The 20,052-nt window shown below is 32.3% G+C and overlaps 1 protein-coding gene across 2 annotated transcripts in view; it reads left to right on the plus strand.

The window, feature by feature from the left end:
- The window catches only part of NPHP1_1 (Nephrocystin-1), a 36,669-nt gene that overhangs the window by 14,182 nt on the left and 2,435 nt on the right, over window positions 1-20,052 (plus strand). The window contains exons 13-28 of one of the 2 annotated variants that reach the window (XM_051210330.1): window positions 987-1,056; window positions 1,099-1,140; window positions 1,184-1,337; window positions 1,381-1,699; window positions 1,743-1,785; window positions 3,427-3,499; window positions 4,143-4,240; window positions 5,769-5,847; window positions 5,894-5,946; window positions 8,091-8,165; window positions 11,701-12,486; window positions 14,509-14,591; window positions 14,648-14,721; window positions 16,911-17,010; window positions 18,368-18,563; window positions 19,380-19,424. In XM_051210330.1, coding sequence (XP_051070317.1) covers window positions 987-1,056; window positions 1,099-1,140; window positions 1,184-1,337; window positions 1,381-1,699; window positions 1,743-1,785; window positions 3,427-3,499; window positions 4,143-4,240; window positions 5,769-5,847; window positions 5,894-5,946; window positions 8,091-8,165; window positions 11,701-11,754 — 1,060 coding nt within the window. In that variant the 3' untranslated portion in view covers window positions 11,755-12,486; window positions 14,509-14,591; window positions 14,648-14,721; ... (1 more) ...; window positions 18,368-18,563; window positions 19,380-19,424. The remainder of the gene's footprint in view (window positions 1-986; window positions 1,057-1,098; window positions 1,141-1,183; window positions 1,338-1,380; window positions 1,700-1,742; window positions 1,786-3,426; window positions 3,500-4,142; window positions 4,241-5,768; window positions 5,848-5,893; window positions 5,947-8,090; window positions 8,166-11,700; window positions 12,487-14,508; window positions 14,592-14,647; window positions 14,722-16,910; window positions 17,011-18,367; window positions 18,564-19,379; window positions 19,425-20,052) is intronic. The other variant, XM_051210331.1, reaches the window with a different exon arrangement.

Consider the following 20,052-nt stretch of genomic DNA (forward strand, 5'->3'; position numbering starts at 1 on the left):
TAAAATAACAATATTATACTAAACAAAATATTGAATAAAACAATTATTAACAAGAATTAATCTAAGCATCTTTTTGTATTGTTTAGTAGAAAATTAATTTCACTATGTTTCATATCAATCAATGGAAAGATTGAATATAGTTTTTAATAAGATCATGAACTGATCAATGTTAGACTAACATTGAAAACCTGGAAGTACTAGAAGGTCATTTCTTCTTAGTATAAGACTCTACAACAAAGCGCATCGACGATCCCCCAAGCAGGAATTGATCTCAAGACTTCTAGTCATTAATACATAATATGTAGACCATTGAGTTATAGATTTTATTTAATATCACAAGACCATAAACATTATTCAGTAATCTTTTGAATTATGATATTTTCTCAGTGGAATTTAAAATTATCAAGTGAATAAGTGTTGTATAAGGATGAGATAATTTTAATTTATATCTCATGATCTCAGCCATTAAAATGACTATAATATCAACAAAACCTCTTCTGAAACTAATCAACACATGCTCACTTATGACTGGCTTCAGCAAGTATTTCCTGGAGCTCTAGTGAGAAGCACCGACTAGTGCAGTTCAACCAGGTCTGTTGTGAGAAATCAGCTCACAGTAGACAATGGTGGATGTGTCGCTCAATTTTGTGGATTAGTTGAAGTTAGACATTAACACCGTTGGATACCGACTCAGTGTTCTAGTGGTCACGCGCTTGCGCGCGAGACTGATAGGTACTGGGTTGGAATCTCGCGAGACGGGATCGTGGATGTGCACTGTTGAGGAGTCCTACAATAGGACGAAACGGCCGTCCAGTACTTCCAGATTTTTCATGGTGGTCTAGCTTCAATCGACTCATGATCTCAAACACTGTAATTACTATAATATCCACAAAAACTCTTCTGATATTAATTAATTAATTAAAATCAGTACCCAAATATTCATAATCATTTCCAAAGTTCAAAGCTATTTTTTTCTTTATTTATAGTGATGATGGTTGGTGGCTTGGTGAAAATATTCAAGATAAACAAGGTTTAGTTCCAATGAATTTTTTGAAGGTATGATTGTACTATGATTTGTTTATTTCGGTTTGTTTATAGAAAATAGTAATGGTTGAATCGGAATGGGAAAATTTAAAACTGGTATATAAAACGTTTATTGACTAAATATTTTCTCTAATAAAAGGATTATATAAAACAAAAAAATATTGTGAATAATGACAATATTCAAGCAGAAGATAGTCCACAAACATACAGTGAAGATGGTGATGATGATGAAGATGCTGACGAGTTGTTGGAGGAAGAGAAAAAACAGACGAATGCGGTTAGTTTACAAGAAGGTGATTTAAGTCGATTTCATTTTTTTAATTAATAAAACTACAGTAAATAAGGAAAACACTGAAGTTAAATCTAATGAAATTAAGAAAACAAATACTGTTGTGAATCAGATCCCTGATTATACTGAAGATAGTGTGGAGTATAGTGAACAAACATGGGAAAATGATGAGAAAGAAGGTGAAGGCGATGAAACGAGTGAAAACTTTGAGATTGAGGAAGAAGAAAGTGAAGATGAAGACAATAACGTAGAAGAAAATAATGTTGAGATTATTGAAGAAGGAAAAGCTGGTATAACGCAGAGTAGTAAATTGATGCATTCTAGTAAAAGTCTTACGTCGACCCCTTTTGTAGATACAGATAAACGGTAAGTTCCGACAAGAGAATTTAACCGTAATTTGATTTTGTAGGTCCTTCAAAGACGATCAAGATTTTGCAGGATGGTATATAAAAGTAAGTAATATTTTAAAGAAATTCAATATTTCTCCTTTTTTTTCTGTATTGCTATATAGAAAAGTCTATGAAATAGTCAGATATAGTTCTTCGTTTACGGATTCACAATCATTGTTATGGATTGATTTACTGGTATCAGTTAAACTCTTTTACAAGACTTTGTTGTCTTGTAGTCATCCATTAACGAAGCTAGAAAAAAGCTGAAGATAATTAAACCAAAACGTAGTATCAATCTGATTATTCATTGACTGTTGCTTTGAACCATGTTGTTTGATAAAATCTAACTGTTTGAAGTCCTTGGATTATAATAACTTGAAGGTGCACATGTTGAATGACACGACTCAGAATCTGTTTCAGTAACACAGATGTATTTATACTTTATCTTACTTACGATCATGAGTTTCAAGGTTATTTTATACATCGGATACATGGTATCTTTGAGAATTATATTCGCCAACACTAACGTTTTTTACCATCATTATTACTACTAGTACTTCTGTTGATTTGGTATTCAACTAGATAATTCCATCTTGCTGCTTTGATTTATAATGTGGTAATTTAAACCGATGCGCTTCTGTACTACGTCCCATGTTTTATGTTTGATTGAATTAGCAAAGTAGAATTTTCATCAACTTAGTTCTTTGATGAAATGTTTGTCTAAAATCATTTGGCTACTAATGAATATATTCTTTTTTATAACCAAGCAATTATTCAACCAGAGATATTATAAATTCCTTCGAGTAACTTGGGAATAAGCCAATGAGACTTGATTTGAGTTTGTTTGTGAGTTGAAATGTACTTGAGAATAAAAACTTAACAGTCATAATCTGATTAAAATCTAACTAACATTATAAACCAGTGAATCAAGAAATGTAGATCATTCTTATTCATCTATTTCAGTAATATTCTTAGTTATCAATCGTTTTTCACACTAATATTATTATTCCTAGTACTATAGTATGATTGGATTTCATCTAGTTAGTTTCTTCCTTAAATTTATGCGTTTACTTGATGTAAGACACTTTCGATCACTGTAAATTCGTATCAAGTTGACTGACTGAAATGTAGAGTTGAATATGTAATTTATCAGATTACTTATTCAAATCTAGCCGTAATTCAGAATTACATTCATTCTTTCTTTTCATTTTGAAATAAATTGGACGAGACAAATTTGAACGCTTAGAACAATAAAATATATGTATCAAGTGACTGAATGATAAAACTCTTTCACAAACGCTATAATTTATTCTTACCATGCAACAAATCACAAGCTTGAAAACGTGAGGGCCAACCCAGTCGGTAGAGCATGAGACTCTTACTCTGGGTCGTAGGTCCGAACCCCACATCGGGCGTCGTTCAGTGAAACAGTTCACCGTGTCTTTCAGTTGCCGATTTAATTTATTCATTAGGAATATACTAAGCTTTGGGTTATAAATACCTATTGACAGGTAAAAGTCGATTTCAAATCTAACTCCAATTAACTAGTTGTTTTTTGTGAGAGGTTTTCATCCAATTGATTATATTGTTCCAATATAATAGAAGTGAATGAACATTTAGAATGCGAGAATTACATTTAGTACTTTTTTGCTGAACAGATTTTAAAAAGAATGTTTTTCATTTGTTACTTTTTGTTTTGATCAGAATAATGAAAAAGCTCTTGAAGCTTATCAACCTCTACCAAGCAGTGTTCGTTTAAGCTTTCTTTCATTACCAGGTAAGTTAACAGAATTTAAGGTAAATCATTTTTATAAAATAAAATTTTTATCATAGTTTCACTGATTTATCAACGTAAATATTGATGTTATTTCAAGTATATAATAATCTCAATAGTTGAAATCATGAGTCAGCTGAAGCCAGACTACCATGGGAAACCTGGAAGCACTGGACGGCCGTTTCGTCCTAGTGTGGAAGTCCTCGACAGAGCCCATCCATGATCCCGCCTCGCGAGATTCGAACCCAGCATCTATCAGTTTCACGCCTAAACATCAGACCACTGAGACAATGATGAACGGTAGAGCAATTTCGTGGACTGGTTGGGGTTAGACATTAACACCGTTGGATACCGGCTCAGTGTGTGGAAGACCGAAAACCCTGGGTTCGAATCCTGCTGGCGGGATCGTGAATGCTCACTGCTGAAGAGTACCACAATAGAACGAAATGGCCATCTAGTACTTCCGGGTTTTCAGTGGTGATCTAAAATCAATCGGTTTATCATCTCAATCAAAAACCTAATAAACATCTATAGGGTTATACCATATATTCCACTTTTATAGTAACAGATTTCAAAGGTAGTATATGAACAGCTATGAATATCTATTTAAATAAATCTAATATATATATTCTTTCATTTTGTTTAGGATTAGCATCATATAACTATCAAAAATTTTTATCACCAAAACTTGGAAACTCCCACTTAATTTTTACAGATATACTTTTAGACACTGATAGTAAAAAGGTATGTTTAAAAAGTAATTCTTTATTGAAACATTAATTTTTTAAATCTAAATCATGAACTGATCTTAACTAAAGTACCATTGAGAACCTAGAAGTAATGAAAGGTTGTTTAGCATTAGTATGGAAATCTTCAGCAGTGTGCATTCACAAATTCGCACCCGTGAACTTCGGTCTCGCTTGCGAACGCTTAAAGTCCAATCAATCTACGATATTTCACGGTCATCTTCCATTGTCATTGGTAGGAAACTGGCTTACCCCAGACACGGTTTAGTTCTACTGGTTACGGCTTTTTAACAGAACTCCGGAAATTTCCTATTGAAGCTTATCATTAGTAAGCGTGTGATTTTTATTAATATCGAGATTTGTGAAGACTGTAGAACTTTCACAATTTAGATCACGAATTGATTTTATCCAGACTACCATTGAAAACTTGAGAGCACTTTGGTACTTGTTAAAGTTTCACTCCTTTATTATTATTTTGAAAAGTTAAGTACTCCCATTGTACAGGTTCACCAGACAACTTTACATGATTGAGATCAAGTTATGTACCGTGATTAGAATCTATTCAAATTTAATTCACTTGAAAATTGAGGTGTTAACTTTATGAGACTTTTTTTATTGAAAAGTTTGTTTATAAAGAATAAACAGTGATTCTATTTCAAATTAGATTTCTTCACTAACTTGAGAATATATTGATGTATCTTGAATTGAGTTGATCAAGATTTAATATTTTTATTCATTGAAAAGTGAATTGTTATGGAGTTTGCTTAATTAACTCCGTTTTTAGTGATCTCGGAATGGTCACTTAGTAAATGGTTGTTTAAATAACTTAATATAAATAAAGTACCTAGATTTAAGAAACGTATTTAAAATTGGCTATAATGTAATCTCAAATGTTGGATTCATAGGTCAATTGAAGCTAGATCACTATGGAAAACCTGGAAGCATTGGACGGCCGTCTCGTCCTACAGGGGGACTCCTCAACAGTACGCATCCACGACCCCACCTTGCGTGATTCCAACCCTGGACCTATCAGTCTCGCGCGCAAGCGCTTAACCACTAGAATACTGAGCCGGTATCCAACGGTGTTAATGTCTAACTTCAACTAATCCACGAAACTGAGCGACACATTCACCATTGTTGGATGCTGGCTCGGTGGTCCAGTGGTTATGTACTTACGCACGAGACTGACAGGTGCTGGGTTGGAGCCACGCGAGGTGGGGTCGTGAATGAGTACTGCTGAGGAGTCCCACAGTGGGACGAAACGGCCATCCAGTGCTTCCCGGTTTTTTATACTGGTTCAACTTCAATTGACTCATTAAATAGTAATTAGTGTTATGTTTTTCCAGTCCTTAAGGCTGATCAAATTCTGTGATGATTACAAAAAACTTGAATGTACAACCAGTCAGCATTAATAATCTATAACAATAAAAGAATCTTCATTTTGTTCTGATATAGTTCTTTCTTTCTTTCATTCATCCAATAATTAACAATTTCATTCAATAAACAATCATATTTTTAACATCCAGATAACACGACGTCAGCCACGTTGGCAAAAGATTATAACAATTCAAAAAATTACACAATTATCCATTTTGGAAGAGTCAAGTATTAATACAATTCATTGTTAAATTTATAATTACAAAATTTGTAGATTTATCTATATTAAACTGTTTAGTACGTTTATGTTTATTTGATGGTATAATGGTAAGTCAATTTTTGTTTTATGATATTGAAATGCTTATTCAAATATTGATAATGTTCTCATTATTAATTGACTTTGAAATGAAATTGTTCAGTTCTAGTAATAGGCCATAAGTGTTAGATTGATCAATGATTAATGAATGTTAAGTGTGTCAGATTCCTCGGAGTATAAATGGAATTCTATCGACCAGGTTGCAATGTACCCACTAGTCTAGGTGGCCTGATATCGCATGCACTATGTTAAGATGAGATAATGATTGGAGGTAGTCGGCAAGAAACCCTAGATCTAGATTTCATACTATTTGGCATTCGTCAGCAAGGTGTACCTGTAATCTTGACGAACTGATGCTCCCTGACGAATTTGATTTCGTGTCGCCCAGCCTCGCAGTCACAGACTCAAATTATCATCGACAAGAGATGTTGAATGAACAGTGTGAAACCTAAATTCTCTCTTTAATCTTGGATATCATGTTTAAGTTAACCCTACTATATAATGGTAGTATTAAAAGCCAGATACGAAATGTATTTAATTCAGACATTTATTCTTGGAGAAATATGATAACAGCAACGCTATCTGTTCAATTTTAGTAAGCGTGGTTAACTATTAATAGTGAGATAGATAATAGTTAACTGGAGACAGGTAATAAATACGGTAAGTGATAAGTAAACATCTAAACATTTAAGGGTACAGACGAATAGCTGAAAAAGGCAAGTAAATGACTCAAAAAGAACGTGTAACCTTGTTTATCCTAAAGATATAATAAACCACGTAGGCGTTATGATAGAGAACCTGTCATAATCTATTTGTATGACTAACCTAGGTGCATATTGTAAAAGAACCTAGGCACAATCAAACTAACATATGACATCACTCCACCAGCGCCATGTTGAAGACTATTGAAGTTGCGGGATGAGAGTTTCATTCCCACAGATAATTTCAATCAGTCAGTCAGTCAGTCAGTCAGCAACGACGTAGAACTTCGTACGTACGTACATCGATTCAAGTTGTCATACCACATTATCACACAGACACAATCGTTGATTCAAGTCCCATAGTGGTAGAGGTAGTAAGAGTATAAGCAGTAATTGGAAAGATTAGAGTTTGAAGATGTTATTCAAGGAGTATAATCCAGTGAAATAAATTTGAAAAGAGAGAAAGTAAGACACATGAAGATTTCAGAAGATTAGGATTTAGGAGAACAGAAAGAGTGGATGCACCTGCGCCATTGCGAACGATTCTGAGGCATATCATCCAAGGTCTTTAACCATCGGTTACTATCGTCTCGCGGATCACAACCAGTTAGTCTACATCTACCAACATGTTTCAGTCAACTTGTCAGTGATTTCATGGATTTATGCCATGTTTTGGTCTGGCTACCCCTAGCTTTCTTCCATCCTACTCCTACACCATAAAACATCACACATCGGGGTAGTCGGTGGTTGGGCATACAGCTATAATTTGCTAGCGGGAATCAACTAGTATAAAACGTACATTAATAGGTTTTCTGTCACAACCTCCCTCAACCACCTAACAACCCATTATCAACTTGAATGTTAATGTGAATTACATCATTTTTTTTTGAAAATTTCCAGTCGAATCTCTCAAAGTGATTGTAATTGAAATTCTAAAAACTTTAGACAACAAAACATACAGTCCACCACAGTGAAGTATAGACATTATTGCTTTTAACTTTACAATTATTAAGTTATTCTTTTCATTTCACAATCTTGTTTTTTCCTTTTACGAACTATTTATCATATCAAAATGAGAATTTTTGTAGAGGTTGAAGTAATTTTAAACAAATGAATTCGTGAGTCGATCTATACTATAACATCATTAAAAACCTGGAAGTACAGGACGGTCTTTGCGTTCTAGAATGCGATTCTTCAGCAGTATATATCCACGATCAAATGCTTAGTTTATAACTACATTCTATTTCAGTATTTCTACAATTTTCTAAATTTTATCTTGTGAATATTCACACCATTAATTTGACTGTGCTTTTCTGAAATATGGCAACTTTAACTGATACATTTCTTTTCATCCGTTATTTATAACACTAAATTTAGTGATGTAAATGTTGTTCTTGTTTACATGACTGACACTATTTATTTGTCTTTTATTTCAAAACTACTTTTTTTTCTAGCCTATCAGTAATATTTGTTATCTACCTATAACACCGACAGATCGTGAAAAGAAAACATGGATAGTTACTCCACATGTAAGATACTTATTAACATAGTATTATAAATTCATGTTATTCCCGTTTTATTTTAATATCTGATGAATAAAAATGATGATAAAACACAGTGAATTTTACTGACATGGTATTTCGTCACAGTGTCATTCATACACATTTAGTTTCAAAAATTTTCAAGCAAAAGAAACCTATTTAGTAAAAAAAATAACCGTTGAATCTATCCAAGTATCTAAATAACACAATTATGATACTTGCGAAATCGAAGTTCACAAAAACGGCAATTTGTCTAAAAAAAGCGGTTCTTTATTGAATAATATACATAAATTAGTTACGAACCTCAACTTGCAAAATATCTGTGGCGTTTATTGCTCCTGTAGGTCTAAAATAAAAAAGAATTCTTGCAATAGTAACATCAAGAATAATTTCAACATACGATAGTGTAAATGACAGCTGAAGTTGTGTCTAAACTTGACAACAGTTTATCAACAAGCAAAAACGGGATCATGAACAAACGATATGGAAACCATTACGTTTAAAAATGGATTAAAAGACGACACAAAAAATAAGAGTAACTGCTACAGGGATTAAAAGAAATAAATGCTATAAATGTTATAAGTACATGTAAATATTCTAGAATATTACACGATAGACTTGCGTTGCAACATACATGTGGAAATTTCTAGGAACACAACTATTTACTGAATATTATTAAGTAGTATAAAATAATGCACAAAAGAGTTGATTGGAAGTCGAATAAAGACAGAACGTAAACAAGCTTAACAATAATTTTAATGATGAACTAGCTAGAATCAGAGAAAACATCCACAAGTTTTTTTGTTTAATTATCATTTAGTTGATCTCAAACTTAGTAGAATATGAATCTTTAACCACAGTACTCACTACATACTTACAACTAGTAAGATAACTTTCTTTTATACACAAAAGCATAGGACATCTCATAGTGTTAAAGAGAAAAAAAATATTGTAAACATTTACTTTTTATGATGTAACCTGTATATAATACACACAAATTATTGAGTTCTTATATTATTGTTTGAATTAATGCATAATTTTATTGACTTAATGAGTAATAGTTACTGTGATAGATTACAATTTATATAAATTGAACATACTTTCTATACATTTGCTTCAGTCTTATAAATTATTCTGAAAGAAGTTTTATTCCAATTAAGTTAATGAGTCTACATAATAAACATTCTTTTTAACTATTAAAATCTGAATACTGATTATAAAACATGAAAAAAACATTTAAACATAATGTAAAACCTCTATACTTGTTTAAATCTCATTAATTTCTAGAGAAATATTCTTGATTTATACAAACCACTTATTCATAGGTTGAAAGTGATATCAAACATCAAAATGAGTTATCACTTTTTTTCAAAATCACTACAAAAATATGGTTTCACAGCATCGGTTCCAAAAATTAACACTCAAAATATTGTCCTCTAATCTACTAGCATTAGTCTCTAGGGTATTTTTTTCTTATAACAAACCTGATGTACATAATTTCAACCAAGTGTTACAACACAAAAACATTGATTTCTTGTACTGTCTGTTGGAATTCATCAAAATGAATACGTAAAATTTTAGTAAGAGGTTGTGAAGATTATTGAATTTTACTTAATTTATGAACCGATCTAAGTTAGACTTCCATAGGATAATTATCATGTGCTCACTAGTGACTGGCTTCATCGGAAAATTTCCAGAGTTCTATTAAGAAGCCATGACCAGTGGAACTGAATCTTGTCTGAGATAAGGCAGTTTCCCACCGTAAACAATGGAAGATAGCCATACAATATTGTAAATTGATTGAATTTAGACATTAGCACAGTTGTGTTCATGCGAAAGACCAGAGATCTTGGGTACTAAAACATTTTGAGGGATGGTGAATGCGCACTGTTGAGGATTCCTATACTTGGACGGAACAGTCGTTTGACACATATAAGGTTTTATTGGTTATGTAAATTTGATCGGTCTATGATTTCAACGAAATACGTATGTGTTGATCAACAAATAAATTAACAATGTGTTATGTATACTGATTAAATAATTTATTAGATGGTTAATTCTTGACTTGAGTTTCACATTGGACTACAGAATAATAATTGATGATCTTATGCGAAATAGAATGTAATAATGTAGATCTTTTACCTTTGTATTATAAGCGATCATGATGCTAGAAGTTATTTATAGTGCAGTGTATTATTAGTAAGTTTTAATAGACTGGATTCTCACAAATGATTGTAAACTATGACAAACGGACATTATTATTATTCACTTCAGTGGTTAGTGAAGGGCTGAATACTTCAAAGATAATTTTTAGTACATTTGTAGACTAACTATTGTGGAACCCTTCGTCTTGACGTCAATTAGATCGGACGATATTGTAAACGGGCTCACCACTTTATTGGCCTATTATCTGACTCCGATTGGATTGTATGCTGATTGTCATCGAAATACACTTATGTAATCATCGACTTAAATTGCATGATGAATAACAGAATTAAATAAGTTGAATACAAGAATTGGTTTTTGATTATATATATTTTTTATACTCATTGATATGGGCAGGTAATTAGAGGGACGAAGCAAAATAATGCATAGTGGAGAACGCGGGTAAGCCAACTCCATCTAATCAAACACTAATCGATATTTATAGCCGAATAAAAATATGGAGTGTACACATATATGCGCTCATATAAAAACAGTCAAAACATAAGAAGAATAGATAAATTGATCTATCAAGAAGCTAGAATAAGGTAATATTGGCTTAACATAGTAACTGATATTACACTATAAAGGGTATAGAGATCTAATAGTTATTTTGTATTGAAGGCGTTAAAATATATAAAAACTATCAAGCTTAAATAACGGTGAGACTCTAATTTATAGATGACTTTTGAACGAATCTTAAGTGGCCATTGAGAAATATTAGCCAATCAGCACACAGTCAGTATAGAGTAAAAATATATTATACAAAACCAAGGAAATAAAGTGGATACACTTCTTATACGTGGTTCAAAAACTTGTCAAGGTTAGGAATAGGTTCAGAGGTTCTAAAATCCTAATTCATGCAGTAGAGGAAATCCTCTATATAGCTTCAATATAGTCCGCTCCTGGAGCTACGATAAAGTCTCAAAAACTGTTTCAGCCTCGACCGCATAGCTTCAAAATTGTTTATGTGCACTCCAGTTGTTGAGTGTACAAAATGCTACTTGTGGATAACGACACGATGCACATAACCAAGCCTATGGAGGAGTCTGTACGCTCTCCAAACATCCGTATATATTGTAGTGCCTGGCTGCAGCCGGTGTTACTGGTGCTTTTATTATCCAGTTCGCGATAATTTTCGTAATTTACCTTAGTTAGGAATTATATATGGGGTTTTCATCACGAACTGACATCAGCTATAATGCCAGAAATTTATTTAGCCAAATGCACGAAAAGCTTTCGCGTTAAAATTCGAGATCTATGATCTTATACCTGATTGATTCGTCCACAAATTACAGTCTCGCTGTTTCATTTCTTATAGCCGCTCAATTATCACATTATGAACAAAATTCCCTGTGAACCGATCGTACGTTAGCCTTAAGCAGTGAAGTTGGCGCTGTAACCTTGAAATCTCTAAAACGCTTCTGATTGGCTCGTCCATAAATTGGAGACTCGCCTTACATCCTATTAGTTTCTTGTTGTTGTTTATTTAAAATATTATTAAACCTTTTAATTTCGCGATTTAAAAAAGATAAAACATTTACCTTGATGTTGGGGACGTTAGATCCCCAGAACTCACTTGGAAAAGGACCTGATTTTGTCATTTTATTTAGAAAATTTGAATTTCTTTGTTTTCGCACCAAAAGCGTTCTTTTCACCTTCATGTCGTACTTCTCACTTGGTAGAATCTTAAACACTATTGGTCTGTTGTATCTTTTAGTATGGTATTTTGTAGCGCTTCCTAAGGACGATTTTGTGCTGTATATACACGTTTTGATTTGTGTCTGTTGTTATTGTTAGTGCTTTTGGCTTTTTTGCTGAATATACTTCCCCGTTTCGACTTTGACTTCTCTCTCTAGTGAACGGGGCTAGTTTATTGGTGTTTGGTCACAAGTTTTTGTTTCCGTTTGCAGACTAAGTGAATTCGTAATCGCTCCAAACGTAGCACTTGAGAAAAAAGTTTTTTGTTTTGTTTTCTTATTAATTATAGAATATAAAAAAATCGGAAAAATCTTATGAATTATCCTCCGATTTATTTATACGTTATAATGATCAAAATATGAATATTTGTATATTGATGGAAATTCAAATTATTATTAGTAAACAGGTAAAATAAATTATGATTTGATCCATGTTTATTTAAATATTAAATTTATTTATTTCTATTCGTGGATGCGCACTGCTGAGGAGTCCCACAATAGAACGAAAAGGCCATCCAGCGCTTCCAGGTTTTCCATGGTGGTCTAGCTTCAACTGACTAATGATCTTAACCATTGAAAATCATTAAATAATACTTGAAAATTATGGATTAAAAGAATAAATGGTGAGATTATCATTGATGAATGATCATTGAACGACGTTAAAGTGACATTGAGTGTGTCTAAGGACTTATTAGGTCGAAATAAAGGTTATAAAGTAGTTTAAAGAATAAGGATTAAGATTTACAGTTGATAGTTAACATTAGGAATTAGATTTACGGTTTTTCATCACGAATTGACATCAGCTATAATGTCAAAACTCTATTTGACCAAATGGATGAATGAATTTAGCACCAGAATCTAAGACCCGTTATCGTAAATCTGATTGGTTCGTCCATAAATCACAGTTTCGCCGAATATATAAGAATTATAAATATGTTGGTGAAGACATTAAAGAGGAAGAATGTATTCATCAAATCTCAACGAATGAATGTGAAGTAAATCCAACGTTTCACCTAGCAATCTTCTTCGAGTTTTTTTTCAAGGAAATATAATCAAACATCAAAACTATTGAATATATATAAGTACATGGTTCTCCGTTTCACTGTATACTGAATAGGTCATCCAATTAACGTTAACAATGTTTAAAGTAGGTAGTTGCATTAGTGTATAAGAGACATGTGGTGTGAAATGAACAGTGTTAAGATAAAAGATTATGTGTATACATAAGTGAGAATACGAAATTTCATTCATCATATATTGTCTTCGGTCGGGGAATATTAAGAAGACATGTAATTTTTATAACTGATATTAATCAAATATGTCACAGCATGCATAAAATGAAGATTTGGCTGTCAGTAGCTTTCTTTCAACTTACTACTATACTATACAATATCGCTCGTCGAGATAAGCGATGGTTGAGCATACATAACACATGTCCCAAACACTTAAGTTGATGAGGATTTACTACCTTGCCAATCGATTTGTCATCTTTACCAAGTGCCATACTGCTAACTCAGGCATTACTTATTCGATAGTCCCCAAATATACGAGTAATGCTTTCAAGACTTCTGTGATAAGGCACTAGTAACTTACGAATATCCTCTATTCCTAATGCCAATGTTTCATGTAAATAAGGTAGAACCAAATGAACTGCTGTTCAATGAAACTGTCCATTGGTTGGTAGACGGATAACTTGCCATAAGCGATGCAAGTTATTATTATTATTATTATTATTATTATTATTATTATTATTATTATTATTAGAAGCTTTATTCAACATTATATTTTTGGTAAAACATAGAATTCTCAGCACAAAGTATTTCAACAAGTTTCCTTTTCTTATACCTTGATCGATTGTGACGATAAATTTTGAATGATGACCAGTTAGATGTTAGAAGTTCGGTAATCCACATTTGATTACTGTTCATTTGTTTCAATGCATATTGCCAGGAATCATGATGTCGCTGATTGTACCTTTTTGTATCCCGTATAGCGAAAGGTTGTAAACTTTTCATAAACGCGCCTGAATAGGTTGTGCGCACAATAGACATAGTGATGTGCTAAAACAAACAACAAAACAGATAACTTGATGAAATATATAGATCGGAGGAACAGGTAGCCCAGATATTCAAGCAGGCCGCCGGTTGAAAAGCAAAAAGAGCTTTCTGAATCCGTGCCGAGATTTCGTCAAATAATAACCTATCAGGACTGATGAGATTCGATACGCTCAACTATTTCACTTTCTATCATTAATTCAGGCAATGACTCAGGCCAGTCATGGAGGAATACTTTGAATACTGGGGGGAGTGAAACATATCACAAACATCCGTATATTTATATATATTTATCAGAAATATGCAGTCCTACTTTAGTTTGTGTGTTTTTACTCAATCTGTTTTCCATAATTTGTCCTTTATTTCATCACGTAGAATTCTAACCAACCAATTGAACTAAGTCTTGGTTGGGTCACTATCCCATTATATGATGAAAACGGTCAAATCATACCAAATAAGTGAGTGTGTTATATTTAATAAAACTCTAAATGAAATTGATACTTTCTAATTTTAGAACTTGTGACTACCAATTGCAGGATAGTTTACCTTTTGAAAATGGAAAGGGGAATAAGACATCAGTTAAAGATGGTAAGTATTGTAAGTTAAAGTCACCGAATACAAATGATAATAATGCTGATCATGCGTGTGTTCATGCTAAGTAATAAGAACAATAATACTAATAGACTTCGGATGTCTTTTTTTAACACAATAGGTAATGAGCATGAATGGAACCTATGAGTAAAGTAATTTTACAAATTTCGTTAAAATCATGGACCAATCTAATTTACACAATCGCTTGAAACCTAAAAGTACTGGACGTCCATTTCACCCCAACATGAGAATCCTCAACATTACGCATCCATCATCTCTCAAACGGTAATCGAACCCAAGATCTCCGGTCTCTTGCGCGAAAGATTAAACTTTAGACCACTGAGTCAGCATGCAACGGTGTTAATGTCTAACTTTAATCAGTCTGCGATATTGCACGAGCATAAAATGTCTTTTGTATCTTTTTTACATAAGATGCGGTTACTTCCACTTGTCTCAGTTACTCACGTCTTATGACTTAACTAATTAAGTTGACTTGATATTACTATTCACATAAATTCTTGTTCAAAAGACTACAATTATCACATTTGTACATACAAAACACCGTAAAAGAAAATAGTCAATCAAATAATCAAAATCATGATTAAATAATTGTTAGAGTTAAATCTAATTGTAGAGAACTATAAGGTCTACTTGATTGTTCACACATAGACGAATGAAATGAGGCTGAATTCAGTCACTAAGAGGTCATATAATTATAATACTGATTTATAATCAACACTGGTATCCATAGTTAGTTACACTTTGAAATCTGAAGTGAATCAGGAATAAATATAATCAAAATATTCTTCTCATTTAATGAAGATTAGGAATATAACAGGTAATAATTTAAATTTTTAAATACCTGTAACATCCCGTAACATCTTGATTTTTGAGAGGTTTGATTCTCGTGTATGAGGTCTTGGGTGCGCACTTCTAAGAAGTCCCATAGTGGGATGAAACGGTTGTCCAGGACTTCTAGGTTTTTAGTGGTTATGTAAATTAGACTAGTCCATGATTTCAATAATCTATAATATAAATAAAGAAGATACTTACTGTGAAAATTAGAACAACATATACAAAAAAACGGTATTGTTTTTTAAATTCGAACTTCATCAGGCTTTACTCTGATATTACTTACTTACTTACGCCTGTTACTCCCAATGGAGCATAGGCCGCCGACCAGCATTCTCCAACCCACTCTGTCCTGGGCCTTCTTTTCTAGTTCCATCCAATTCTTTTTGATTTTTCTCATGTCTATCTCCATTACTCTGATATACAGGAATATTTGTATGGATACATGAAAATATTAAACTAGTCAAGATAATTAGTCAGTCAGTGACCACAATGAACTAGATTGCATAACTATGCATAGTGGATGGAAAGTACAAATTGATGGTGATAAAACAAGTGTATTAGTAGTGATAATAATAATAAAAGTCCTAGTCAATAATTCAACATGGAAAGTAGGTCAAAATTTAAAATAAAAAACAGACATTGAAATAATGATTACCAAAAGTTATTCAATTTATGTAGTAAAAAGTGTGTAAATAACGAGATGGTGAAGAATATAAAGGATAGAAGCTGAAGAACGACAAATAAGTATAAGATGTAAGAAAAAGATAAAAGTCATTTATGAAGTTACATACGGTCAAGGAAGGGATAAAAGTGTCATGAATTCTTTCTGAACACATAGACTAGGATTACAGACTCGGATTCTTTAGCTTATGTTACATGTAAGAGACAAGCTCAAAAACTATTGAGAAACAACGAAATTATACAATGGACCAATAGATATGATTGGTTTTATCTAACGATTGACCACTGTCATACATCTTGTATATTAGAGTAAAGCTTAATACTTAGAATCTAGATTAAAATTATGTAAATAAAAATCAAACTGCAATGTTAATAACATTAAAATTCAAGGAATCATGAAGCATATAAAAAGACAACTGATAGAAAATATGCAAATAGTGTATTTAATGTATGCTTATCCTATTTTATGAAAACAATAAATTCGTTTCCCCTACATGAGTTCTTCATTCACTATACAGTCGACACTCACTAACTTACTAAATGAACGGAAAAGCACCATATGTTTAATATTGTAAACAAGTTAATGACTGAAAACTCAATTCTCTACATAATTCACTGATACATATCCTAACCGTGTTTTATCTTTTCAGTGAGTTTAAAGAGTCGTATGCAAAATTTACTTTTTAATAAAACAACTCAAGTAACAATTCGATTTAGTCAACCGAATAAAGAACAACAAGATAAATTAAAGTAATTAATTGTGTTAAACGTGGTACAATTCGTTTAGTAAATTTATAGTTTATTATTATTATTATCATAAGGGATATTTTATCTGTTCTTATCACTGTCTAAGTAACAGCATTCTCTTTTATCATGAAATTTATGTGTAAAGAATGTTAACAATTGTTTGGATAGTGTATCGAGGCAGTCGGCGCAAGATGCATATATGTCAACAAGAGACTGATCAATTGCAGTCCTAAACAATAATTGGGAAGATACACGTAAACAATACCAAATGAAAGTTAACTGATAGTTTACAAAAATGTTGTGACTTTAAGGCCGGCTTTTTATTACCAATCGAAATATGACTTATTCAATTTTAGTATTGTGCTAAACCAATGACGTTCAATCGGTATGAGCAGCCTAGCGTCATTTGCTCACCTAGACCATCCAGTTGAGTCAAGAACACCAAAGAACAGCTTCCACTATGAGAATCATTTATTTCAAACATACTTAGTTTATATATCGGCCAAACAGATCGCATCACACCATAAAATAGAAAATAACATTTATACAAAATCAAGCCAAAAAGCGGTTGTGAACGTGAGAGACGGTAATCAATAAGCTGAGTACAACTTAAGAACAGTACATCGTACAATTATAATGTATAGGTCAAAATGAAGCTTATAATAAGGGGAATATGGATATACATAATCTAATTGATTCATTATCAAATACCAACTGACAGAAATTGTTTAAATTAAAATTTAAGATTTTGGCTAATTAATTAAAAGTATTTTCGTCATAGATTTTCTATCAGAACGTTACATGTTCTATGTAATCCTATTACTAATATGCTTGAATGCTATTACGAGTTTACCTTACTCGGTAAACAGAACGATAAGCTATTCTAATCTGTTGTCCCCGGCCCTGATAAATAGATGAAGATGTCTTGATGAGGCGCAGAGAATGTATTCTACAAACACCCAGAAAATACGAGGTCACTAAGCACACAAATCAAGCTTATTTATACAATGACAGGAACGCCTTTGGGAGAGCCACAAAATAGCGTATTAAAAAATCCGTCAACTAATGACAGTCAATGATATCCGAGTGGGAAATGTAAGCTGTGGGTCAACTAAGCGTCTCTTGGCGCGAAAACGTAAAATTCAAATTCTCAGAATAAGATTACAAAACTATTACCTTTTCTAATTGAGTTCTGGGGATCTAAAGTCCTCAACAATTACATAATTTGCTTTATTGTAAGGTCAATCAAAATTAAATATTCCATCATTTTTTACATTGTAATTCTAAACTGATGAAGCGTATATAAGGCTTGTATTTTTGTTAGAAATCTAATATAATTCTTCAATAAATGGATTTTCAGCTCTTTACCTGACATTCTAATTGGTCTAGTTGGTTATGCACCATTTCTCAGTTATCATCGTGATTTCTTAGCTAATATATTCCCTGGTTTTGGAAGAACCGATGATAAAGATCAATTAATTTTACGTTATGTTCAACCAGAAGTTGCATTATTTCCTATTGTTGCAGATTGTCCATTACTTATTGAATGTCTACGTGTAAGTGTTAAACTTATTTAATATTATATTAGGATAGTTGATACGAAATGGTGTTTAGTTGTCAGAAGACAAGTTTTTAAAATGTTTTAACCTTCAATATTGTAGAAAATTTTTATTTTTTTGATAAATTTATCCACCATCTCCAGGATTTTTAGACGAACCAAGTAAAGTTTATTTGGGTTGAACTCCTGTAAGTTTAGCATTGAGGTCCTATCTAAAGTTTTTGTTTATATATCTTATTGTTTTTATACAACTGTCTCCTCTTTTATTGTTATAAACACCTCATGGAATCCACAGAACTAAGGCTCTTCATTTTCATCACTATTTCACTTTCACTCGTTTACATCTCATGCCGATACCACCTTTTCATTTCTGTCAAGCAGTTCGAGGACCATAAGCAATCTCAGATGGCTAACACTATTTTAGTAGACAGGATGATCGAACGTAATGGTTGAACTACTTTTCAGGAGACACACCGACAATCATTACTAAACGTTAAAGAGACATTTTCGTATTGAACCAAAAGTCCATCAGTTTCGTATAACCTTAATGAGACAAGATGGATGTAATCTTTCAGGTAATTGAGAATCTCCGTAAAGAAAGTCCTATTCATTTCGAGATTGTATGACGTCAATTTATGAAGTCATAAATTTTTGTGTGTTTTTTTAAGTAGATATGAACTCAACCTTTCACTCTTTAGTGTTGATGAATTCATTAACTGAACGTCAAGCTTCTCTCTGTCTCATACTCATATATTTTATCAAAATCAAATAGAATATTTATCTGTTCTCTATTCTCCTTGATTTTATTTGATAGGTTTCGTGGCAAGATCGTCTGAAAGAAATTCCAGGCAATAGTAAGGTAAAACAGTTTCTCTAAATTAACGGAAATCTGATGTTTTTGTTATATTCTCCAGTTTAATTTACTTACTGATGCACTATTCTACACCTGATCAACCAAAATATACAAAAAGAAAAGACCAATTCTACTCAGTAAGCTTTATTACTGAGAACGGAGTAGTTCAGTTTACAACTCTAGGATAGTTTTAAATTCCCTCACTAATAGAAACTCAAGAAGCTTGAAAACACTTATTTTTCACCTTTTGCATTATCATGAATGGGAATTTTATCTATTTGGTTTCTCTAGTATATTACCTTAACATGTTTTCAAAGTATATCTTCCTATTTAAATTCAATTGTTTCTGTACCATTTCCTTGTTGGTCATCTGAGAAATTGATTGTATCATTAGATGTTTGGAACTATTTATTTTAATCCACTGAAATTAGAAAGAGAATTAATCTACTTTTCTAGTTAAACTTCAAGATGTACAACATTTATACGGATATGAGTAATCCATAATTATTTATAACTCACATATTCTTTAACACTTTAAGGCTTTCTGAATACATTTTGACTGTTGAATCAATCATATAAATATTTCATCATTTTCGTACAAGTAAATCACGTTTTGAATACTATTTACAATGAA

The sequence above is a fragment of the Schistosoma haematobium genome, chromosome ZW, assembly GCF_000699445.3.
Source record: "Schistosoma haematobium chromosome ZW, whole genome shotgun sequence".
Taxonomy (NCBI): Eukaryota; Metazoa; Platyhelminthes; class Trematoda; order Strigeidida; family Schistosomatidae; genus Schistosoma; species Schistosoma haematobium.